Source organism: Oreochromis aureus, linkage group 23 (assembly GCF_013358895.1).
Source record: "Oreochromis aureus strain Israel breed Guangdong linkage group 23, ZZ_aureus, whole genome shotgun sequence".
NCBI lineage: Eukaryota > Metazoa > Chordata > Actinopteri > Cichliformes > Cichlidae > Oreochromis > Oreochromis aureus.
This window is the reverse complement of record NC_052963.1, coordinates 12,161,916-12,188,987: the sequence shown is the minus strand read 5'-3', so window position 1 is coordinate 12,188,987 and position 27,072 is coordinate 12,161,916. Positions and strand designations below refer to the sequence as shown.

The 27,072-nt window shown below is 40.3% G+C and overlaps 1 protein-coding gene across 7 annotated transcripts in view; it reads right to left on the bottom strand.

The window, feature by feature from the left end:
* mcf2la (mcf.2 cell line derived transforming sequence-like a) overlaps window positions 1–25,914 on the bottom strand; it is a 56,744-nt gene extending 30,830 nt beyond the window's left edge. For 2 of the 7 annotated variants that reach the window (XM_039607094.1, XM_039607100.1), the window contains exon 1: window positions 20,168–20,376. In XM_039607094.1, coding sequence (XP_039463028.1) covers window positions 20,168–20,300 — 133 coding nt within the window. In that variant the 5' untranslated portion in view covers window positions 20,301–20,376. The other 5 variants (XM_039607098.1, XM_039607097.1, XM_039607099.1 and 2 more) reach the window with 5 other exon arrangements.
* Between the last annotated feature and the right edge of the window lie 1,158 nt (window positions 25,915–27,072).

Sequence of the window (27,072 nt, the reverse complement as noted above, 5' to 3'; positions counted from 1 at the left end):
GGCCCAAGCTCTGACTAACAGCAAGACATGTGCAGCGCGCTCTGACTCTCTGAATATACTTTAAGCGTGCAAGTGTCCGGATCTTTGACCTTACAGCAAGCCAGCCTCTGTACAAACTACTAGCTTAAACCTAAAGACATTTCAAAATAAAACCAACTCTCAGACTAAATCTCAAGCGATGCGATCATGCGATTTGCAATACTTCATGTCATAGTGTGTCCAGTTTATGGACGGATTTGCCATTTCAACCAGATGGAGTTAAAGCTCCTTTAGTCGGTCATTTCCTACATTAGCCATGCCTTAGGATGAGTACTTGCAGCTGTTAGTGTTAAATACAAGTCAGTAAAGTAGCTGTGAAAGCATCAGTAAGTGATCGTCCAACTAAGAAGATGCCTTTTTAAATGCTTGAAATAGTTTCCTGCTGCATGCAAAAATCTACTTTGCAAGCCATTTTGTTTCTCCCCCAATTGAGCGTCATGTTTTTATGAAAATGTAAGAAAATTTGTAGAGAACAATTTCATTTAGCTGAAATATCCTGCACCGTGCTCATGGTTTGTGAACTATATGGGTGAATGGTGCAGATATATCAGACATTCAGGCGTCGGGCAGCTTTTCACTGCTGCTGAAACTCTCAAACTGCCCACTTTGTCCTCAGTGGAATGAATGAAATTAAACTATAGTGGCGAGGCTGCGAGCGAAACCCTTTTACCCACCAAACAACACGCACACTGGAAGTGGGACAAGGCAGCCAAACACAAATAGTGATTATGGGGGGCCTCGAAAGAATGTCCCCCCCTCGCCTCCTTGTACCCTTCCCCCCAGGCCTCTGACACCCCTTCCCAAATTCATTCATCCTTTTCTCAGGGGCTTATCTGAAGGACAAATATCCCAGCAATCTTATGCATTAGGAAAATATTACACCATTATTAACTTTTATCAAGTGTATTGTATTTCTAAAGGGCTCTATTCAGCAGTTAAAATAACTTTTAAGTTAACGTTAAGTACAACTCGGCATGACTGACTTGTTGAAGACATATGTGCTGCATGAACGCATCATTTCAGGATTAATATGCAGCTGCAGTTGCGGTCTACTAAATCGGATCATTTCACACTCCTAAATGTCTCCAGCTGTATTCCTGGTTGGATATATGAGGGAGGAAAAGACCTGGATTTAAAGGGGTGAAAAGAGGGAAGGGGAAGCAGTTAGGAAAAAACAAACTGTAGAGGTGCTCTCGTCTCAATAAGATGAAATGGAGGACAGGGTTTCTTTACACATGCCTACATATTTAATGTGTTGGCCTGGTGCTAGCCGATACCGTGGATGTGATCTCTCTGTGGCAGAGGATCAGGAGGAGCGCCACAGTTAAAATACACACCATCCAACATTATGTGATGTTGAGCATGTTCTCACAGCATCACCGTCACACTACAGATGATGTGGAGTCATGTGATGTGAAAGGTTGTAAACAGTCCAGTGTTGGGAGGAGGACACTGACGTGAATATTATTCAAACGTCAAACATTCTGCATAGTTGCGGCTTCAGCACTGACCTGCTGCACATGCCGCAGTTCAGACACGGCTTCCTCTGCAATGAGGGATTAATGCTGACACTCCTGTACATAGGATGCTTTAAATAATCTGGTAAAACTGCTGGCTTGATTACCAAATTTCTAATTCATAGTGATGCTGCTTGTGTTTTCAAATCACAACTATTAACTTTCTTTTACATTTGTTCATATAGTTTTGTTCTCCTTGATGGCAACTCTGTCGGTTCCACAGGGTTCTGTCCTGGGACCAGTTCTATTTATATTATACATGCTTCCCTTAGGCAATATTATTACAAGGCATCATGCATTTTCAGTGCTATGCAGATGACACCCAATTTTATCTTTCAATGAAGCTAGATGACACGCAACGATTAGATAAACTGCAAGACTGCCTTAAAGACATAAAGACCTACATGACCCCTGAACTCTTGCTCCTAAATTCAGATAAAACTGAGGTTATTGAGCCCCAACCAAAAGGGGGTTTTTGTTTCTTCGCCCAGTCACTAGATGCATGCCCGTAGGTGATGACTGTTGGAGTTCTCTGTATTATTGTAGAGCATTTACCTCACAATGAAAACCGTAAAACTGTTGTTGTTATACGAATTAATGTTGCTGTTGCTATAGAGTTATTGGGGTTATTGCAGATGTGCCAGTTCATAGGTCCACCAAAAAAGCAAAAGCAAAAAAGCAGACACCGTTGGCAGCAGTTTAAAGTCTAAATATATTGGAGTATATTTTAAAAAAGGAAGAGAGTACATGCGAGTAAGAAGACTGTAACATGAGTCTAAACTTTAGCTTCCTTTTATGCTTACTGTATTTACTGTGTGGGGAAGTTCACAATGTCATATTAAGATAAAAGTTTATTTGTCTGTCATATGAGAAATGATTCTCAGGATTAATAACATGTCACCCGTGTCACCCCAACTCTGAGGAGAAGGAAAGGCAGCAGCCCAAACAAGTCCTATGAAAGCCAGACTGCTGTCGCCAATACATTGTATTACCATTACCCAGATGGACACACACATCCTGTTCCTTTGTTCTGCAGTCATGCTCCTACAGGTTTTCATCACTAAACACACATTGTCGGTTCAAAGACGGCAGCCAGCTGTTCTCTGCTTGTTGACGGCTGCCAGCATCGACGGCTGGTCAAAGCTCAAAGCCGCAGGAAGCCAGATAGCTGACTGGTGTGCAGTCAAACACACGTGACTATACACACAAGTGCATAGACCCTCACTGAGGACCGCGCAAACAAAAACAGCCAGGATGTGGTTGGACACAGAGGTGCACAACATACAGAGAGGACCTTAGATAGACACAACAAGACATGAGCAAATGGAGAAGTATTATTACGGTCCACTGATGGCCATAGCTCCCGCTTAAAATGCAACATTTAAACCTTTTGTTCCCCCTAATGTGTGCCTGGGATTTGTTAGGGCTCAAATCTCAGCCTGCGCCAATTCTGTGCTGCCCTCATCATTACAGATAAACTGGTAAATGATTGCTTGTTGATGCTGCAATCTATAGATGTTGTTAACGCCATTTTAACCCTCTTCTAGTATGCAGTTTATAACTTTTAGTACATTTTAGATTATGTGTTTATGGTTGCAACAAGAGAAAGAACTCAACCATGGACCAGTGATACTTGATTTAGATTCTTAACACAAAATTAATCATTTAGATTGTAAAAGGATCAAATTGATGGAAAACCTGAAGCAGACAGGATGAATTTCACTGAGACACATGTCCACCAGCACTCAGGCGCATCACTGAGACCTTAAGCTCTGCATCTGCTGCTATGGTATGCACCAAATGGAAAAGGACCGACTTGGAATGTAGACTCGAAGGCACTAGGTAGGGGAATGCGGTGAGGGCGTGGCATGCAGGGCTAAAAGTTGTTGCACTGGTGTTAAATACCAGCTCAGAGAGATGGCCAGTTGTGTGCATATTTGTGTGAGTTACATGTTGAGAAGCAACACAACCATTCTGCATCTGTGTTTGTGTGTTTGTGTGCATGTGAGGGAATCCAAGCTTTATTATCTGGCATTATAGTCCGGGTTTACCAAGGCTCCATCTGTCACTGCTGTGGTGCTTCTACCACACACACACACCAACACAGGATAAGGGCTGGCATGCACACACCGTGGCAAACAACTGGGTCACAGGGCCAACAGTGATCTGGAATGCATGTGAATTTGGTGCCCATCCCCACACCCAAAGCTTCAACTACCAGGGCTCAAGAAAGATTAGCAGGTCGAAAAACATGTTCTTATTTGATGTCTGAAGCTACAGCTGTAAGTGTTCAGTCAGCGGGAGCACCTAGGTTTCACTGAATAGAGTCCAGGTGAATTATTACTTATTATTTACATTTCCCAATGCTGAACAACATGTCTATCCAAGTGTGTTTTCCAGGACCTCCACGCCCTGCCAAGTAGACCCTACAAACACAGGTAGTCCGATATATCATGTTTCAGGTTTGCAACTGTTTCATTTGGCTGTAAATGGTTATCACGACTGGATTTGTATACAAGTTATTTATATTTAGAAGTGTAAAGAAAAAATAGTTTCACTGGTGGTGAAAAAATAATATATAAATTTCTGGATGTATTTTTTACCTACTCTCCAAACCAATCGCTTGCAGCCACCTTAAATCACCAAATGTACATTTTACAAGCTTTTTCTTGGCAAAATCCTTTTAAGATGAAAGCTTTCACTTAAAAAGGCCAAGAAGACGAAAGCGATGTCCTCTGAGTCCAGTTCACTGCAGTTAGAAATCCAGAACAATGGCTTCGGGCTTTACTCGGTCACTGGCAGTGAGCCCCAATCTACTGAATAGATGGTGGCATCATCATCTCAGCAAAACAACACACTACTGTCCCTCTGTCTACAGTCTGCGCTGCCATCACAACACACACACGGACACACAATCCCTCTCAGGCATGGTTCCCACTCTGCGCCGAAGCAAAGTGCGTTCAAGGCACTCGCAAAAATCTGCAAATGAATACACACACGTACCCTTTCAGGCAGCATTAAGCTTTTTAAAGAAACAATAATAATATTGATTTGTGCTGCACAAGTGAATGCAGCTCTTTATTGCCTGCTGACGTCAAGACAAGTTTGTGCTGAATCGTTCTTTATTCAGCAAATGTGCTTCTGCTGTTCAGTGCAAGCGCCCAAAACAGGAAGCTCCAAGCACCGTGCATCGAGGACATGCACATCAGCTTTGACAAGTGAAACTCTTATTTTTATCAGTCTGTTAACTTAGCACTAATTAGCATGTGTGTGACTGAACTGCACCCATGTGGCCCACTGATGCTCCTTTCCAATCAAGCATGGAAGTATTCTAGTTCCAGCTGCTAACATTAGCACACCACCTTCTCATCCACATATGGTCACGTCTGGCTCCAAAAAATACAAAATACAAAAATGCTGAGGCTTCAAATGGGTTTACGCACCACCTTCAAGTACAAGAAAAGGAATTCACCTATTAGTTATAGGTAATTTCAGTCTATTTACGCTCACACACGCTGTTAAAACAACCAGACCATGTCTTTCCTTTATTTTTGCAGCAAGTGCAACAGTGGGAAATGACTCGAGTGTCTGAGTGCGTCAGCATGAACCAGACCCGCCATTCCATAAGGTAATTTGTGAATAATTGAGCCATCTAGGTGGCTTAGTAATTGATGTGACCCTCCTGAACTCCACCAGGTGACAAACATTACCTGATCTTGGCTACAGACTTGAGCTCCCTCGTGGGAATTTCAGAATCTAGAAACTCCCAAACGGGCTGGGAGCCGTCGGTAAATCTGTGGTGCACCTCACTAAACTACAAAGCATGTACTCGCAATTTTGTGGCTTTAAAATCCAGGTCCTCCTCCCTTCCTCTCCCCCTCTCTCCACCACTAGAGAGGAAAAAAGAAAACATACAGTAATAGCGCAAGCTGAGTGCAAAACCAGCAGATATAACAGCAGCCCTTTTTTTAGTTGCCTCTGGCCATAGCTACCAGTCATTACACTACACAGAACAAAGAACATGAGAAGTGAAAGACAGTGGGGAGGAAGGAAAAAAAGGGGGGAAAATTACATACTAGGAGAGAAAAAGAAGGAGGCAGCCAGTAAGGAAGGAATCCAACAGCCCTGTGTTTTTACTTGCCTGAAAAGGACCCTCCAGTTGCAGAGAAAAACTAACAAGACTTTTTGTTGGGGTTTTTTTATGGTTGTTTTTTTCTTAAAATATAATGACATCATGCCCTGGAAGTAAGCCTTATTTCTTAGAATAGTCTTAAAAGTCACTAACACTGGGCCAGATTCACTTTAAGATGGATTTAGCATCATTAAGTCATCACAGATTCCAGATATTTTTTCCCCTCTCTGGTGTAGTTTCTCCATGTAGTCAAGGTTGTATGACTCTGCAGAATGCTTTAGTATAATTCACATGTGATTATAGGTGTCTAATGCTCCACTTTTGACGAAAGCCCTTCAACTCTGATATTCACAGAGGAAAGTCAACTTTGAAGAGTAATCCAGTGCCGTGATATTGGCTAGCAAAGAAATCTGATCTGAAGCCGAGTGGGTCACGATTAAAAGGTCAGCGATACTTCAGAGGAAGTTAGAATGCTTTTTAAAGCTTAGTAGAGCCTGCTGAAAAGCAAGGCCCGATCGGCTGCACTCAGCAGCCGTGTGGATGGAAATATAGATTTTCATTGAGTTTCAAGTTTAAATTTATTTCTGCTTCTTCCTGACCCAGGACAGTGAGTTTGCACTACACGTATGACACAGAATGTATTTTTCAGCAGTGTCAGAAGAGGCTACAAGCTCTGCAGTGTAGTATGTAAAAGAGCTGGCCATTTGCCAGGCAGTAATGGCTCTACCAAAACAGCACGGGAAGTCCAGGATCCAGACTGAGCCTTTGTGTCAGTGTTGTGTTCCTTTTTTTTTGTTATCGCATTAAAATGCACCATCTACCTGTCCCTTCTAGCACTTGTAACATAAATATAACAAATGCAAAGTTGCACTTTTTTTGACATGAATGGGAAATGCTTACCAAAAAGTCATAGACTGTATATAACAGATGGTCATAGCCACAATAACATCAACAGTTTGTTAATGGGCTCCCATTTTACGGTTGAAGGCTGAAGTCTGGCATTCGGGCCATCACCATGGCGTTTTATTGAAGTAAGAAGCGATCATATTTGAATGATATGGAAATGAGTGCTAAGTTATGAGCTAATGCTTGCAAGCTTAGATAGAAAGCTGCATTCAAAGACACACAGAAGCCTGTCAATTCACCAAAACGTCACATTAAAATGAGACCACACACACACACACACACACACACACACACACACACACACTTTGGGATTTCAAGGTGCATCTTCTAAGCAATATTATACAGCAAGAGGTCCCTACGGCTGACTGAAACTGTATTAGCCTGACAAATGTGTCACTTGTATTCAATACACTTAATATGTTGTATTTTATTATTAACCCAAACTCCTGCTCATTGAGATCATGAAAGATTAATTTAGCTTTTTGACTGTACTGAATATGTTTTGCTTAGTGTGTGTGTGTGTGTGTGTGTGTGTGTGTGTGTGTGTGTGTGTGTGTGTGTGTGTGTGTGTGTGTGTGTCACTCTAGGATCAAACAACTTTAAAAAAAGCAGCTACTGCTGCTAAATCCAGCACAAACAATGGATTTTAACTCTATGTTAATGCTTCCTGTTTCTGAGATCATAAGGCACTGACATACACACGTACATCAGTGGCCCTCTGGGGACACAGTCACGACTTGTCGATTTCTAATCTCGACTTGGCAAAAGTAAGAAAGGAAAGGTTGATACCTCAGTGATGTGTTTGCCTTTGCATGAACGGGCTAAGCTCATAAGATAACTTTAGCCCATCTGCCAGCAGATCACACACGCTCACTCTCTGCACAGCAACACGAAACAGGCTCACAAAACAAACACTACTTTGCACACACACCTGAGGGCCGTGAAAGGCTCGACCAAAATCTCTATGGATTCATATCGACTCCGCGGCTTTTTACGTTTTTCATTATTCCACAACAGAGCAAACAAAAAAAAAAGGCCAAATAGATGAGATGGAGTCAAATGACGTGCGCGCAATCACACACAGAGGGTGGAAATAAGGGGGAGGAGATGTTGACATTCAAAGTCTCAAAAGCGTTTTGTCCCAACGCTGCTTCCAACTGACAAGAGGAAACGCACTGTGTTAGTTAATGGGACGAAAGTGATTAACATGCTGTCAGCGTGCCCCACTGAGTACTGTAACTGCGGGTAAACAGACCTTGTATAAACACACACACACACACACACCTCACCTCACACAAACAGGACCTTGGGACAAAATGCACTGTCCACTTCAGATTTGATTATGTAACCGTGTGATGGATGGTAGTGCCTTCAGCAGGAAGAGCATCTTTGTGCAGTGAGACAAAAATCAATGTCAGACCATGCTCACTCATCTCCTTCATTCATAAATTGGGTTACCCTCATCAGTAGAGCTCCTCATGACATGAGTGATCTCTCACACAGCCTTAACTTCGATGGGTTTATGTGTCAAAAAGGTTTGTCTAGCTATTCTACCACAACAGCAGCCTTTATTTTCTGAAAGTTCACTTCCCTGCTGATCTCTGCATTAGTTTCATCAATATGACCTTTTCAGGAAAAAAAGCAACATTTTTTAAGACAATGTGTTGCCATTTACCATAGCAACAACATGTTGAAATCAGCTGTGTGCAGAGGATAGGATCTACTACACATTAGGTCTACACCAGGTTACTCTAGACATATTTTCAGCAATCTTGCACGTGCTTTGGCTCAGTTTCAGTGCTGCTACAGTCTTCACTAGATGATGATCAAGTCTGATTGGCTAACTCAGTCAGTTATTACCCTGGTTAGTCTGTTTTTTGTTGTTGTTGTTTTGTTTTTTTTGCAGCTTCTAAGATCTTAAGTGGACAGATGGCTCTCCTTTCTCACCAGGTTTACCTCTGATACCAAAGTGCACAGGTAACAACTGCACTGAGTCAACAGAGCAAGAACTAAATGCATACAAAGAGAAAAATACAGAGAAACACACCTGCAGAATTCCCACAATCTTATCTTTGCCCCAAACCAGACAATCACACACATTTATACAGACACACTCTACCTGTCATCATCTTCAGCTGCAGCCATAGCCTGGTGATTTCGTGGCAGAGTTGAGACACTCTGTTCAATGCCATTGTTTTTTTAGGCAGTGCATGTGTGTGTGTGCACCTCCCCCGCCTCTAACACACACACACACACACACACACACACACACACAGAGTTAAAACACGCTCACGCACGGCCGCATATTCTGTCAGAGAACATCTCGGTGGAAGTTAAGGCAGTCCATTCTGCTCCAGCCGCTGACTGAGCTGTCACTGCTCAGCACAGCCCCCGCACACACACACTCACACACACCCTCTCTGTCTGTGCCAGCCAGGGGGCGGAGCTTCCAGAGCATCCAGCCCGCCCCCTGGCTGGCTGAGAACATGGAAAACAACATGAGAGAACATGGAAGTCCATTATTATTATTAATATTATTATTATCAAATTACTATACTTTCACTTTTTAATTGTACTAAATGTACAATTTGCTTTCAGTAATATTTGTCTTGAATATCAGGCAGTATGTAATATGATCTAAATTCACTGTAAACAAAGGACCTCTTGGCCAATGCTAATCAGCTTTTAGGAGTCCGTTTACCCCCCCTTCTGGATGTCTTCCTGATTCAGCCTCTTCTTGTAACCAAACAGACATAAATTAGCTTGAATGTAATTTGAGATTTTGGCACCTGGTTCCTTTAAAACAAGAGCAGAGTATGTACTCAAATGTAAGCAAATAAAACAAATACGCTTTGAAATGGAAGCCTCTGTTTTCTTCCGCTTCTCTCGCACCATCGTACTGGCACAAAAGACACACATAACGCCACTGGGGTCAGCAGGGGGACCCCCTGCTTCACTCTTACACACAAACTGAAAATTTGGCTCTGAGGAGTTTAATTCATGTAAAGGCAGCCTTGCTGAGGCAAACACAACAGCACAACCAGACGATGGCAAGCATGTACAGTTTTCAAAAAGGTCGTCCGCTGAACAGTCTCAGATTTAGTGGGTTTCAACGTGCTTTAGCAGCCCTTTAAGGGCTTATTTTACTACTACTGCTACTTTACTCTTTATTTTTATATAAAAAAAAAATCTGAGAAAAAAAATTTAATCAGTTCAAATTTCTGATAAAAACACTCATTAACTGAACACAAACATGCTCCTAAGCATCCTTAAAACATTATCTTCTTTCAAAGTGAAATACGTGCTGCTCTGCCGGAAAGTGACTGTACATTTATCTCATTTCCTTTAGAGCACAGGTGTCGAACTCCAGGCCTCAAGGGCCGGTGTCCTGCAGGCTTTAGACGTGTCCTTGATCCAACACAGCTGATTCAAATGGCTAAATTACCTCCTCAACATGTCTTGAAGTTCTCCAGAGGGCATAGATCTTGCACTTTTTAGAGCTTTTCCTACTGGTAAAGACGTCCACAATAGTCGTTCATCCCACACTAAAGTAATTAAGTAATACATTGAATGGCAGAAAAGTTGTGTTTTTTTGGTAATTGGCCCAAAATTAAAATAAACAGAAGGACAACTTTTGTGAATTAACAGTACAGTTTTCTAATGACAGGAGAAAGTTTTCTTTCATTTTACTAACTTATGTATTCATGCTGTTGCCATCACATAGAAAGACCGAGACCTTCTGCTGAAACTAATTATATTTCTCACATTAGGGTATGCCAGGTATTTTAAATATGTAGTTAAACTTCTTTACACTGACAGAAAGAGGAGCCCGACCACTTAAGATCAAAGTGGGCTGCATGTGGCCTGTGACGTAGAAGGAGTTCAACATTCCTGCTTTAGACTATTATAAAGTCTTCTCTGCACATAAAAGGTGGCAAAGTTACAAAGGCTAAAGTCCACACTAGGGCTGTGCCACATCAGATTGTTGGTGATTATACCAGTAAAAAGATCTTTATGTTACATAAAAAGTGTCATAACGTCATATGAATGGAATGGGGACGCCATGCTATCACTTTCCTGGCGCACGCAACTACTACACCAGGCCAGACATATAATAATACAAGTTTTTTAGGCCAAATATTAAAATATTTCAGCAGGTAGAAATCATAGAGAGAGTGGTGAAAGTTCCAAAGAAATAGACATAAATGATGGTTGTGTAAGGTTGACAATAATATTAAATTAAACACGAATCTCAGTCTCGTCTGAAATCAGATTATCAATAAATGAAAGGCTGGAGCCTTTTTAAAACATGTTCATGTAATAATGGCCGAAGGTCCTTCAAGAGCTGGCATACATGAAGGAAGCTGTGTCAGGATGGAGCCCTGTGGGCGTACGTGTGCATTTACATCATGTCAGATTTAGAAGATAGAGCACGTTGGCTGTTGCACAGGAAAAGGCAGATGATTTTTAATAGCTCACTTCCTGTCTCTACCACTTTATCATGCATGCAGTTTCACCCACTCATCATCAGTTTACACCCCCACCCCTAAACATTTACATTTTATATGAGAAGTCCGCAGCAAAGTTATCACCAGCACTGTGAGCTGCCTTCAGACTTCCTTTATGTATATTGATTACTTTTCATTTCAGTTTTTTTCACTGTGAGATGTGACTGGTGGCTCCTGTAACGCCTCAAACACTCACTCTGTTTTTACTCTGATTATAACTTTGCTAGGCAACACACACACACACACACACACACACACACACACACACACACACACACACAGTCCCTGAATCTAACCATTTTCAGAGGAATGCTTTTTGTTTCTTATGACACTAATGAATCATTCAAGCATAAAAGCTAATCAGTGACAACAGGTCTTATGGAGCTCTGAATCTAAATGATAAATTTCTGGTTCACATCTTTAACAATATGCATGGAGGTCGTTAGCAGAGAGGCACAACAGTGGGTGCCTGCAACCATTTGTAAAAACCGATGGAGGCTGTGTCATGGTTTGGGGATACATCTTCCAGCATGACAGTGATCCTAATGCAGTAAAAGCAAACCTGGATAGAAAAACACACAGTGAAGCATTATCAGTCATGGATTGGCCTCCCCAGAGTCCAGACCTCATCATTATTGAAGCCGTGTGGGATCCTATTGACAGAGAACAGAACAAAAGGCAGAAACATCCACAGAAGAGCTTTGAATGTCCTTCAAGAAGCCTGCAGAACTATTCCTGAAGACTACTTAAAGAAATTACAGGAAAGCTGGCTAAGAGAGTTCAGACTGTGAGTGCTGCATATATGTATCACCTCTGTTCTGTGCTAGAAGGTGTGCTTCTATGCACAGCTCTATCAATCTATTAATCAATATCTATATAAATAAAATATGATTATATTAGACGTCTAATAAGCTCATTTTATTGAAAATGCTGGTCTTTGTGTATTTGATCCCGGTAATGTAATTTGTTAACTTGCCAAAACCGCTGATAACCTCAGTCGCCCGACTAAACACTCCCAACTTCTGAAATCAGCACATGATGAATTTCATCACATGCTTCTCTTTTTGAAAATGTCATATCATCATAAAGAAGCAGCAGCCAAATCAAATTTAAATCAGGTTATTTCCAGGACTTCCTCTTTGAAGTTATGGCTTAGAAAGAAAAACAGCCTGCAAAATATGGCGGCCATAAAGCAGAAAATGGGTCGACTTTGAATTGTGGAAATGTGCATCTGTGCACATGGGATGCAGAGCAGACATCAGTGTGTGCATACGGTTGTAGAGGAAGAATAGTTGTACCTGTATATGTGTGCATTAGGGAAGCAGTGCAGACTACAGCTAGAATAACTTACAGCTTGATTATTTTTTTGAGACTTTCCTCCCCAGCATCCGTGCCTACAAAGAGAACAGTATTGAATCCTTCCGCTTTGAGATCAAACACTATAGGCCGGCTACAGCATAAACAGGAAGACGGCAATTGTGAAATGACTCATAGGCCCAAAAAAGCAGCGGAGGCAGAGTAAGGAAATAAAAAGGTGTGAACATCTCTATAGTTTGCTTCTTAAATAAACAGCCCAGTATTTATCAATCTCTGAAATACAAATGTCTGCAGTGTGAAAGCACAGAAAACAAAGCTAACAAATTCAGTTTGAAAAACAAAGACATTCACATGTCCACTGGACTCCTCTTCCTTCCTTCACTTTCCACATCGCTGTTTTCTGTCGCCTCTTCTCCATATGGTGGACAGTATTTACTCAACATCAACCGAAACTTGACAGAAAGCAGGCCGTGTGGCTCGGTTAAAGGCTGAAGGCTAAAAGGAACGTGTCACTTTTATCTGTAGATGGTGATAAATGTCATCACTTATCCCTGCACAAAGCAAAAATTATCACCGCGCTATGCGTGCATTTCTCTACAGGAAAAAAAAATGCACGCATATCAAGCCCTTAGTTTGACCTGTGAGTTCTGTGATGATCAGTATTCATCAGCGACATCTCAAGAGATTTAAGGAACTTTGATAAAAACAGCTGTGCATATCATTGATAAAGGCTGACCTGATCTAAATATTTAAGGCAAAACTAATTCACTACAGGGTCATTCCATGTCAAATGAACACCAGTGCAAATTTGGGCTGTATCAGAAGCTAAATCGTTCTAGAAAAGTCAAACTGAAGTTGTTAGAGGATGCCATTGTTTGAATATCACAATGAAAATACACTTTTCCCTCCATTTTCAAGCTCTAATAGGAACAGATGAATAAGATATCTTATATCTTATTCATCTGTTCCTCTGTCTCTCCTGCTGCTTTGAGCATGTACATGACAAAAGAATTTCCCTCGGGATAAATAAAGTTATTCTTATTCTTATTCTTAATATTTTCAAGGCTATTCATCTAATTTATGTAGTTACCTGGCCCCGAGTACACCCCATAATTGGCAATCTGTGTTACAGTTCAGCCCCCATCTCTGAAGCTATTCTTTCTAAGGCCTTTCTATGGCAGTGCAGGCCATACCATCACGTTTTCAAGCAAATTTCAATATCACTCGAGCAGTTCTAGATGAAGCAATTTGAAAATGTTACTCAGATTTAAAATCCCCCTAAAAGTCATCACAACATTTTTTTTCTTTGTTTATGAACAAAGTAATAACATCAGCAAGCTAAAGCTACCTTTTGTTTCCTGTTAAGTTCAGCATCACCCTGGAATTCTTTCATGCTGCAGAAATCACCGCCTAAGTGGGCCAGTTGCTGCAGCACCTGGATTTCCACTCTTTCAATCAAGAGGGGCTTATCTTATCTCATTACACTGTTTATATATATTAGATCATTTATGTCAAACGTGATGTGCCGTATTGCTGCCAGGTTCATTTAATCAATTAGTTATTCATATGATTGTATTTTATGGCATCCAACTGATATATCAGTCAGCCTATCACAGAGGACATAAACATGGTATCATCCCACTGTTTCAGAGCTCCAGATGCATCGTTTATCATAATCTCTGAGCTGTCTGCAGAGCAGCATCACAACCAGTGACTGAGTGAAGCAAGCCAACTATATTCTCTACCTAACAAGTTTAAAATATTTTACTCAGACATCAATAAAACATTACAGCTGATCAAACAGACCGCATTTAAACTGCTGCCATCTTTTACTGCTTTGAAGACTTCGATAATTGAAGACTCACATTGTTCACATTATAACTCAGCATTACCGCATAACAGGAAGTTTTTACATTTTCCAACTGGACTGTTTGGTTCAATACACTGACAGGGATTACATTTCTCTCATATTAAATTATTTTCATTGGCTTCCTGGTAAATCAATAATCTAATTAAAAATCCTTCTCCTTACATACATGGTCTTGAATTATCAGGCTCCATCTTATCTTAAAGAGCTCATAGTACCACATCACCCCATTAGTGCTCTTCGCTCTTGCACTGCAGGGTTACTTGTTGTTCCTAGAGTATTTAAAAGTAGAATGGGAGGCAAAGCCTTCAGCTTTCAGGCCCCTCTTCTGTGGAAACAGCTTCCAGTTTCAAGAGACAGACACCCTCTCTACTTTTAAGATTAGGTTTAAAACTTGACAAAGCTTATGGTTAGGGCTGGATCAGGTGAACCTGAACCCTCCCTTAGTTACTCTGCTACAGGCCTAGGCTGTTAGGGGCTTCCCATGACGCACAGAGTGTTTCTTCTTTACTCACTTTTTTTCACTGTTATTATTAATCTCTGGCTCACTTCTACAGTGTCTTTTGTCCTGTCTCTCTCCCCTTGCCCCCAACCGGTCGCGGCACATGGCCTCCCCTCTTCTGCTGGAAGTTTCTTCCTGTTAAAAGGGAGTTTTTCCCTCCCACTGTCGCCAAGTGCTTGCTCATAAGAGGTCGTCTGATTGTTGGGGTCTGTCTCTATTATTGTGGGTTCTTTATTTTACAATATAAAGTGAAGTGACTACTGCTGTGATTTAATACTACATAAATAAAACTGGATTAAACTGAACTGAACTGAATGGATAAATGAGATTTTATTTGTGATTTTCAAACTACAAAATCAGCTTCTGGCCAATCATATTTACTGTATTTTTTTAAATTTTGGATTATTCGTAGTCCAGAAATATGGCCACCTGGAGTCCCTTTAAAAGCTTTGGAAAAATGTAAGGAATGTTATTACAAATGAGAACTTGAAAATGAGTATGAATCGAAACAAAAACAACGCCCAATGATGACAGATGATCTCAGTTGTTTATCAGTTATTGGGGGGAGAAAATGGGAAATGGGCTGCATGAGACTACCCATGAAAGAGGAAGACTTGGTACTTAAGGGGAAGACTGATCTCTGTCATGAGGATTCAAGAAATTACAAGAAATGATTCAAGAAATTCCCACATAAAGTAATAAGGAAAACAGCTGATTATCAATTTTGGCAAATGTGTTTCAAGCACTTACTACCTTTGAATATCTGCTGTGATTTTGTATCTTAGAGAACTTTAGCAATCCTGACATTGGATGAATGGCCCCAAGACTCCATCTTGACAGGGGATAGAAATATGACTTGATAAAGCTACAATAATGTGGAAAACAGGATCAAGAAGGAAAAAAACAAAACACAGCACCAGCTTTGTGATACAGTATTTCGAGAATAGCTTGTACTAAAAATACACATATCAAAATGGCCCAAAATAGACTTGAAATATCACTGAAAGGCAAAGATCTAAAACACACACAGACACACACAAAAAACAAATATAAAAAGCTGCACGCTTCCCACATGCATACATGCTGGATGGAGACACACACACAGACACACCTCTCCTTTCTCTGTTAACCTCGTACACTTTCGGGTACTAATGCCAACTTACTGAACCACCTTGTGTAAATAAGGATCTAGCAGATACTGTAATGCTTTCTGCCACATGTACTTCCTCTAACAAGAAGTCACAAGAGCCATTTGACAGTGTTGCCATGCTTTCTTGTGCATCTTCATTCCCCTTCTTCACACAGTTTCCATAAAACCAATCTTCAGATTATAAGTATGACGAATGAATAAAGATGAACTCGTCAGCTATGGGTGAATTATAAGCTTGGCCATCAAGACTGCAGAGAAAATCTTCTATCATTATTATTTTTATAAAATAAATTGTGAAGAGGGGGAAGCCAAGATTTAGCCAAGTCAATCTATAATTAACCCACTAACTTTGTGAGCGCAAGGTTAGTTTCATTTTGTCATGTGTTCCGATTTTCTCCAGAGCACCCTGAGAGCGCTGCAGAAACTAAACATCGTGCTCTTGTGAATATTATAAGAAATCCTTGAAACCTTTACAAAAGCCATTCTAAACCCTGATGGATGGTTAGGCTATTTAATGCTAACGTAAGGCATTAAAAATAGTAGGAACTTATTCCATAAGAGACGATTTAGCATTTAGAGGCAAAAAGGGGCACATTTCTGTTGCTTCTTATTTTACATTTCTTGCAGTTTACCTGCACTGCACAAACAATGGCCTATACCTGTGTGCTGCAGTAAGTGAATTTCTGATGTCCAAAATAGACTTTAACAGATTAATACAGCATTATTTATAAGTCCGCAGAATTGCAAAGACACGAAAAATCCAATTGTAGCTCAAAGGTGTCATCTGTGACATTACAACTTCAGGTTCCTGTCTTACATTAGCTCAGTGACATGAAGCAGAACACCTTAAATCTTACAGAAACACCTCTGCGAAACTCACTGTGCAGCCGTTGACAGCAGCGGCTGTATCTGTAGTAGCTCTCCATCTCCTCCAGCGAAATACAGACAAACCTCTCTCCTGCGCATTCTTTCATCCTGACTCTCTGTCCATTCTCCTCTTCCTCACTTAACGTCTTCATCTCCACAGGTACGGAGCAGAATATCACTTCCCTAATCCTGCTCTACTGTATTTCTAGACCCTCCCTATTTCTTTCATATGCACACCGGTCAACATTTCTTGAGTGATTACGCTAGTCTCGTTTCTTCGGCCCCTCCCTTCTACTGAGAAAGTCTCTGTACAAACAGACATGGTAAAAAGAAAGCGCACCCTCTTTAATTTCTATGGTTTGCTTATTTGGATATAATAAAAAAACAATCAGATCCTTAACAGGTCTTAAAATTAGGTAAATACAACCTCAGATGAAAAACAGCATGACATATTACACGGTGTTGAAATGCAGAAGCACTGTGTGAAAACTTAAGTACACATTTACTGCTTTCATAGGAATAGAGGGCAAGTATTAGCCAAGGGCAGCTGGACAAATACAAAAGCAAGCCTTGGACATTTGCTGGTCTGAAGCTTTCAGGTGTGTGTTAACACAACACTAAGGAGGAAAGACAACAGCAATAATCTTAAAGATGCAACTGTTGCTGCCCATCAGTCTGGATAGAGTTAAAACGCCATTTCCAAACAATGTGAAGTCTGCAGCTAGAAAGATTAATCACAAGTGGAAAAAAGTGGGTGAGTCTTCCCAGGAGTGGATGTCCCGGCAAATTCACCCCAAAGGCCAGAACGTGCAATGCTCAGAAAAACTGCAAAAAAACCCCAAGAGCTATATCCCAGACTTCACAGGCGTCACTCAATATCTTGAATGTTAAAGGTCATGGTGGCAAAAATAAAAAAATAAGACAGAAGTATGGCTTGCTTGGAAGAATTTCCAGGAGAAAATATCTTCTTTCTAAAATGTGGCAGCACATTTTAGGTTTGCAAAGTTACATCTGAACAAACCACAAGACTTCTGGAACAATGTCCTTTGGACTGATGAAAGTAGAAATGTTTCACCGTAATGCACAGCGTCATGTTGGTGAAAACCAAATGGCATTTTAGCACAAACACATCATACCAGCTGTCAAGCACGGTGGCGGGTTATGATATGGGCTTGTTTTGCAGTCACTGAGTCGAGAAGCACTCCTCTGTATACCAAAATATTTTAGGGGCCATCTATCCAACAGCTAAAGTCTGGCTCTAACTGGATGATACAACAGGACAACGATCCCAAGCACAGCAGCAAATTTACAACAGGACGGCTGAAAAACAAAAGAATCAAGGTTGAAACATTCATGATTGAATATCTGAATAAAAAACTATTCTGACAATTTGCTCTCACCGTTCAGTGTTAGAAAAAGTCAACATGACGTAAATCTACAGAGTCACACTCTTTGGGATAAAACTGAGACTAAAAACTAAGAGAAAAAAACACAACCTCATGAATGCTAACCAAAATTTAAATAGAAGTCACCGTCACAGTCCAGCCGGAGCTTGATTGGTCAGCCTGGCTCCTTCAGCACAGATGCGACTTGATTCACTGAAGTGCGTCATTTGATTGATTGATTGATTGATTGATTGATTGATTGATATACCTTTATTAGTCCCACAAGGGGAAATTTCATGTTAAGGCTGCCGACCTTTGTTTTAAAAACTGCATTATCACAACTTCACAAACACTAATTTTTATGTTGTCAGCATTGTTCAGCTTGGATTTTACCACATGGATTATTATCGAAGAATATGCTACTTTAGCCTGCACTATAAAGTCTGAGGCAGAGACGAACTCCCAGTATCCCTACAGCAGAAACGGATCCACAGCATTTCCAAGTCACACATCTTCATAACACATGAAGAGTGAAGGGGTTAAAAGATAAACCTCTAAATTAATCTGCAAGACAACAAAACTAATTCTCTGAGAAACATTACTGTTTCTGATCTGGTTTTTCCTTAACTCTGACCCTGAAGTGACCTCTTAACCAAATTATGACCCAAGAAAATGTTCCAAACTTTAAAGAAGCTAATTTTTCCACTCAGGCAGCACTCACCTGTCTGTGTGGACTTATGATTCCGTTTTCTTTCCACTGTTTGGCGGCCACAGCAAAGACTAGTAGCCATGATGAATGTAGCAGCTCTACTCTGTTCCCTTGACTTTGGCTTCTCCTTTTAAACTACACACATTTCTACCGTCGGTGTGTTACGACCTAAGGTCGATTAGCGACTCACAGCCTTATCAGCTAATCAGTTACCAAGGTCAAAACACCAAAGAGCGTTGCGTTCAAGAGCACACATTAAAGTGGCAGCTGGTCCGCCAAGGTTAAAAGAAAACTAAGTGATTAGCGCTTTGGTTTACTGTTTTACTCTGACTGAGATAGTGATGGTTTTTAAAAAAGAAAAAGTTATTTTGGTGTAATGCACTGAGAAAATATACAACAAATGCTGAATGCAAACCCAGCAGAGATAAAGTCACAGTGTCACGGGTCATGAGAAAAAAAAAGAAGAGATTTTAGCAATTTATCAAGAATTATATCTGCAGAACAAATTTACAATCTCAACTACATATGTTAACTGAGAACTTTCCAGTCAGATATTCATATATTTTCTGTAGTATTGATTAAATTTTACTTAAACAGCACCAAATCATAGCTACAGTTACCTCAATAAGCTTTAGACTATAAAGACCCTACAAAAATAGAAAGAAACCCCAACAATCAGTCGACCCCTTGTAAGCAAGTAGAAAGGAAAAACTCCCTTTTAACAAGAAGAAACCTCTGGCAATGAAATCTGATGTATTTATTTAGAAACCTGGTGTCAAGTCATTTATCTTTTAGCCTCTAACTAAAGCAAAACCAAAATTTGTTTTTTCTGGGTTAAATTGATATTTAAATTAATGTAAACCAGGTTCCCAATAACCCTGACTTATTGTAAACAGCACGGAAAAAGTTATGGACCGAGCTACACCATGCATCATTTGTAAAGCATGTCATGTTTGTTTCCCTCTGTAGCTCATTTGGTCAAATTTCGAGTCCCTCAGACAACTGTGACCTCAGCAGGAAACTAAACAGGCAGGTTCTTTTATTATGCTTGAATAAGAAGGAGGGAAAAACAGAAGAGGGAATCTCCCCGTTAGCGGTAGGAAATCCTGTCCTATCATCCTGTCACACTGGTGTAAGTAGCAGAGACTGAACCACTGAACATCATACATACACAGCACGTCCAGTTAGCTTGAGACTGAAAAAACTCTAATTAATAAAAGGAGAATCAAATACACACTTTAAATCAGTACACACACTCTAACACTAACCTCTCCTCCAGGTCGGCTGATGGCTCAGACTGTGGTGTGTTTGTCGGGTCAACACGCTGATGGATACAGACAGACTGTGGAGCAGTTTATTGAACACCTCTTGGCTCTCCTGAACCATCTCAAAAAGAGACATCTTTCCTTTAGAGTGGAGTTCATACCATCTCTTTGAGCTTTCTTTCTTTTCTTTTTTTTCGTGAGGCCTCTTTTAAGCTGCCTTCCTCTTCCTCTCCTCGATTAGACTGCAGAGTGTGTGATTATTTATCTCACTTCATGTCTGGGCTGCGTTTATCGCAGGAAAAGAGGGGCGGAGGGTGGGCTAAAACATAAATCCCACTCCAGCTAATTGCAACTGGCTCGGCAATACGTGCACGGGTGTCATATATCACAGGCTGAGACTGACTCTGGGCCTGCCGTTTGGAGATAAAAGTAAACTCAAACTATTTATTTACTTTAAGTAGTAGCAAGCGGTTTATGAGCATACCCCAGTGTTTTTCACCACTTCTATCCAACACAAGGACTTAACTCTCATATAGTTTCATTTTCTTAACCAAATTCCTCACATGCTTTTTTAAAATTATTATTATTCATTTATAGATCGTGAGGAGTCAAAAAGCTCTAATAAGCATGCAGCTCAGACAATGGGAGCTTCTGACTGTGGCACTAGTGGGTACCGGTGATAGGGAAGGAAACTAAAATTACACTGGTGCCATCTGCAAAGATCTCCACCGCCTTTAGAGTATCGCATTAGCTTTATTTCACTTAAATCATCATCACACAATCGCACAAGCATTTCCCAATTTAAAAAGTACAAAGGGCGCAAGCAAAAGGTGGTCATGCACTTTTCATTATGTGGCATTCTGCACAATTAGATTTATTAATGAATCAAGTAGCAATCCAAAAGATCAAAAACCTATTCCCTCCAACTGAAGCTGTCTGCAGACGTAATCACACTGACAACAAACTGAATTATCCCGCCTTATTCCTGGTAAAGCCCATTGTCCAAATTAAGTGCTCCTGGAAACTTTGGGACAATTACTTGGTGTAATATTTAGCAATGTTACAACCTTTCATGTCCTTATTGTGTAACCGTTACGTTTCTAAATAAGAGGAGCACAGTTTTTAAGCTGAAGCAAAAGCAGAGTTAAATACGCAAAGAAAGGCTGCAGGCTCAACACATTAGACAACATTATGTCTAGCACGAGGTACAGTGCTTGTATTAAAGACCATTACCAAGTCGATAGCGGAAGTCATTTGAAGATGACAATTTAAATTGAAAAAAATAATTTAAATAAATTAAAAAAAATATTTAATTAAAATAAATATAAAATTTAAAAAGGTAGTGAAGTAATTATTTTAAATTTGCATATTCAACTCATATTACAATTGTGTAAACTAAAATAAATTGGTGTATCTAGCTCAGGTAGTTTAGTCCAACTGGGTAAACTCAGAGAACCTAACCCTGTAAATCCTGAACGGTGAAATAATTGCCAAAAAAATATAATTTATTTATTTTTCTTGTGAAACCAGAGTGTTTACTGAATAGTCTGATCAAAAATAAAATCTAACTGCATATATGAGTTTGAATTTGAATCATTTGTGCTACATCCAGCATTTCTGTGCAATTTGTGCTCACAGTTTATCTTAAATAAATTAAAACATATAACATAAACATGTAGGTCGGTTAGGACTAAAAAAGTAATAAATAAATCTCATCACACTGCTGATGTAGAGGTCTCAAAATCTATGTATCAAATATGATACATTTGGCATTTCAGGGTTAATAACCAGTAGCAAAGCTAGACAATCTTCATATGAGGAGCCATGCTGAGACTATAAACTACACTATGGTGGCACAGAAACTGATGTCTCCTTTGTGGCAAATTCTTGTAGCCTAATAGTATTTTTTTGTTGTTCTTTTGGTTTTGTTGTCATTCACACCTCATTTGTCTATAGATGAACTGAGGCACTGCACCAACACCCAGTGTACATGATAAATGAATATCACTTTGAACTGTGAATCGTGAGCACGAGTATTCAAAAAAAGAGCTCCTTTTACCAAAACAAAATCTTGCATTAGGCATACTAAATAAAGTCTTCTTCGCAGTTATCTTGTCTTAAAATATCATATGAGCAAATTATGTCAATAGATTCTAGTATTTCTGCTCATCTGCTGCAAATCCTGCCAAACTGTCTGCTCTGTGATTGGGTGTAAACTCATTAAATATAGTATATCTGGGCAGAATTGCAGTTCTCCTACTTTTTCTAGAAGCTCCTAAATCATTTATTTTTTTAATAAACCACGAGATTTGCTTCACACATAAGCTGCGATTTGTATTAATAAATAATTAGCTCAATTTGACTGCTCCAGTGAAATGCTCACCTGTGCGAACATGTGAACTCGGTATCTGTAATTTGCGAATGACAATGATTTGTGAGACAGGACAGTGGCATCAATTGCAGATGCTGGCAAATTGCTTTTGTGAAACTGGCCCCAGCTGACTAACTCCAACACCTGCTGTTTAGAATTCATAAATGCGTTGACTAACCTCTCAAGCAACTGGCTTCGAGCACTACGTGCATATTTGTGAACAATATAAATAAGCACAGATTGACTTCTCTAAAAAATATCATATGTAAAGGACTGAAAAAGCTAACTTGGATACCTGGAGAAGACTATAAAGATGTGTTAATGTAGCTTTTCTCTTGTATGTTTTGCTTTTAACAGAACCACAGATGAGATGACGTGAGACGTGATAAGCAGTAATGTGGTGCGACGGAGCGTCCAATAACGCGAGGCTCTCCTTACCGCTGATCGTCGACAGCACCTCCACGGCTTGCTCTACGTCTTCTGGAACAGACGTCCCCTGCCCCATCCTTATCCTGGACACCAAAACCTTAGCAGACTGTCCTCCTCACATGTACGTGACTGCTCCTAAAAAGGGGCACAGATGCTGAACGTTACCAAAAAGAAAAGAGCAACAAGTAGATCTGCAGCTTAAATAAAAATTCTTTTTAAAAAGGAAAACAGCAACAATAATAAACCATGGGCATACTTCGGCAGCAGTTTAGGTGAAACAACGGAGGAGAAATGGTGAGAACAGAAACCAGCTGATGCACTATCCATTTAATTTGGTCAGCAGAGAGGGAGGGGAAGGAAGGAAGAGACACCCAGGCCACAAGGCAGTTTTGAAATTGCGTAACACAATTTTAAACCATCCATCCCTCCGTGTAGCAAACACACACTTCTGCCCTCAGCAGTGTTAATCACATTACCACTGCTAATTTTATCTTGTCATTAAGCTGTGCTGTACAGTGAGCAGTTTATTTTTGCATTTTGTGTTCAACTTAGGTCGTCCTGTTTATTTATGACAGACTCGATTTTGGGGGCTTTTCGGCACGGCATGCTGTTGTTATTGTCTAGAACTGATCGCACGATTCTGTGGAAAGCCCAGCCTAACAACTGTCTTCCTTAAACCAACACATCCAGTGATCCATGTCAGGATCTGCTGACCGATTCAAGTTAAAAGCACAAGTCAGCACTTGCTTCAGCTGAAGTGGTTGGTTTCAGTTATGATATCAAGTGAGATCAAACAGTGTCAATGTCAGAATTTCAGGCTGTTTTCTGGCAGGTGAGATCTATATTACAGCAACACAGACTCCTCTCCTCCCCCCCCCCCACACACACAGAGCTCTGATGACTTCTGGTAGAACAATCAAAGCAAATTTGGTCAATTCCCTCTCCAATTACCAGTCCCCCCTGACAGAGGCTCCTTTCATTGCTTTGACAATAGAACAGCATGCTCTTAGTCATATGGACTGAGATCTTGTGACGTGGTAATAAGCCAAGCTAAATAAAGACAAGGCGAGTTCCACATGCAATACAATGTGACACTTTTAACAACCAGGTTCACAGACATGACCTGGGGTGGGGGGTGGGGATGTCCAGAGCTTGTGGAAATAAAGGCATCGGCAGTTTTTAAGCGTATGTGTTTTCTCAAGAAAACACACTTTCAATTTCACTTTCCCACCATGGTTAATATTGGTCTTCGGACCAAAAGGAGGGAAGCCAGGCAGACTGGACTTTGCCAGGGTTTAACAAACTGTACACCTGAATGCAAAGAAAAAAAGTAGGGGATAATAGTGAAATAAATCAGATCACAACACACATGAATGGAGTCCCAAAATGAATTCTTTTTAGGGTTCTCCAAATATTTTTCAAGAAAAATAGGCAAGCTTTCTTATCATTTCTTTGAGTACTCAGGAATAGTTCTCCAGGCTTCTTGGAGGACATTCAAAGCCATTCTTTGGATGTTTCTGCCTTTTATTGTGTTCTCTGTCAAGATTATCCCACACTGTTTCAATAATGATGAGGTCCGGGCTATGGGGAGGCCAATCCATGACTGATAATGGTTCATTTTGTGTTTTTCTATCCAGAAATGGTTTTACTGCACTGGCAGTCCAATCAGAAAAATGAAACTGTTGTCAGTCAGACAACAGATGATATAGCATGGTGGATCAAAATCCACCATGATCCACCATGTAAACCAGTCCACCGCTCCAGTCTATAGCTCAGTCTATAGCTGGTGTGGGACTACTGCTAGTACTTTTCTGTGTTTTGTGATGTTGGGGATCTCTCAGTTTTGACAAGGTCCCCCACTGGATGAAACTAAGCCCCAAACATGATACAGCCTCCACCGTGTTTTACAGATGGCTGTAGATTAAACTGCAATCTACAATCTGATTTGAACCACATTTGGATTCAACACTCCATAAGACCTGTTGCCACTGATTTTCATGGCACTTCTTTTGTAATTTATCATACCTTAGCCTTTTTTTGACAGCCATTCTTCCACTGACAACATTTCTGACGAAGCTTCAAGGAACAGTAGATGGATGTGTTGAAGGACAATATGCATCTGTCAGGTCCTGTGTCAGTTCTTCTGTATATCTTCCTATTGCTTAACGACATGACTTTCAGATACCTTTCTGCTTCTTTTGTCTTCCACTTCTCCCGTTTCCTCAAAACACTGGCGCACGCCTTAAGTTAGGTGGCTTTTTTATGCTTGAATGATTCACAGGTCAGTGCTAAGTGGTTTAACAAAAAAACTACAAGAAAAAAAAAAACATTCCTCTGCAAATGGACAGGTACAAGGACTGGACTGAAAATGAGTGAAAAAGTAGCCAATGTCCAAAGAAAAACTTTGAAAGACCTTCAGAAAGTCTTGAACTATTGCTCAAGAGCACTTAAAAAATAATAATTCTGGCCCATTGGAGACAAAACGGAAGCAATTGAGAAGTGGTTCAAGACTTTTGCACAGCACTTTGCAATTACTTACATTTTACCTACTTACATTTTATTCGTGTTTTACTCACACTCGTGCATAAATGAGTGACTCAGTGTGAGCCGAATTGTCAGAACAGGTGGTGACTAAGAGGGTCCAAGAAGTCAAACTTTTTGGATGAAGGCATGACAAACTTTCGCAGAATAACTGAATTTGTCCTACCGACAGATGAGCTGCCTCCGAGCGTCCGGAAAGGAAACTCGCTGATATACAGCAATACTGACACTTCTGAAATAAAATACACAGTAAGCTGACGATATCGGGCATGCCTGTGATGAAAGTTACGTCCTACCTGCAAGTTTGCAAACCAGCAGCTCCGCCCACTCCAAGCCAATTGACAGGACCCAGCCAAGTGCCAGAGCTACCTCCTCTTCCTCTCATTTTTCCTTCTTCATCCTGCAGCAGATTAAACTCTACACACCCCTGTCCCCTGGATTATGTTTGTTGACATTATTCCAGTAATAAATTCCAAGGTGACTGGGCGAACTGAGATTTTAATTGTGTTGTCCAAAGTATTCCTCACTTTTAGCAACTGTGTCTATTTTTTAGTCTTTGTGAGTCGGCCTCGAAGGATGCACCTCCTGGTGTGGGACTACATGCGTATGAAATATTTCGATTCATTTACTCTACCAGCTGATTTTGCAGGATTTGCTCAAGTGTCCTACCCCGTAGATCACCAACAAAAGGGACACAATGGCATCTAGTGGCGGAATAATTCAGTGCAGAAGACACACATCACATTAAAAAAAAAAAAATGATATTGTAAATAAGTGTTCAGAATATACAAAAATACAAAGAACACTACAAATATTGTATATTTTTGACACACTGTATTATTTCTGTTCTGTGCAGAAAATATGAAAGATGGGGATAAAAATTAAAACACACCTATGCCTCAAACTCCTCACTACTCAAAAAATACAAAATAATTATGCACAATTTATAACATACTGTTCATTCCATAGATTATAATGTCTACATTGAATATTGTATCATCCAAAGCAACAGACACTGCACAAGAGAGGTAAAGAAGAGAGTGGAAGCAATGGGTGCAGATGAGTGTCAGGGTTGATTTGTGACAGAAGGATAGCAGCAAGAGTGAAAGGGAAGGTTTTAGAAGATGGTGAGACCTGCTATGATGTATGCTGTGTGGTTTGGAGGCAGTGAGACTGACAGAAAGACGGGAGGCTGAGCTGAAGTTAAGATTTCCACTGGGACTGATCAGGATGTAGAAGACTAGCTATAAGTTGGTGGATTGTGGAAAGTAAAGATCACAATGATTTAGTGGTCATTAAAATGTGTTCAGAATTTGCAAATTGATGGTGATTCATCTCATAAATCCGGACACACTGCTCTCTATAAAAGCTGTCTTTATAATTAAAAATTAATGGTATCGGCAATACTGGCCCTGTATTTACTTGATATCAGATTGTTAACATAATTTGCTGTAGCACTACTATGTAGCCACTTAGCAGCTATTCTATTAAAGATTATTAATTATATTTGGTTATTGATCCCAGTTTAGCTGTGACTTACAGCATTTGTCGTCAATGTGTGATTGTT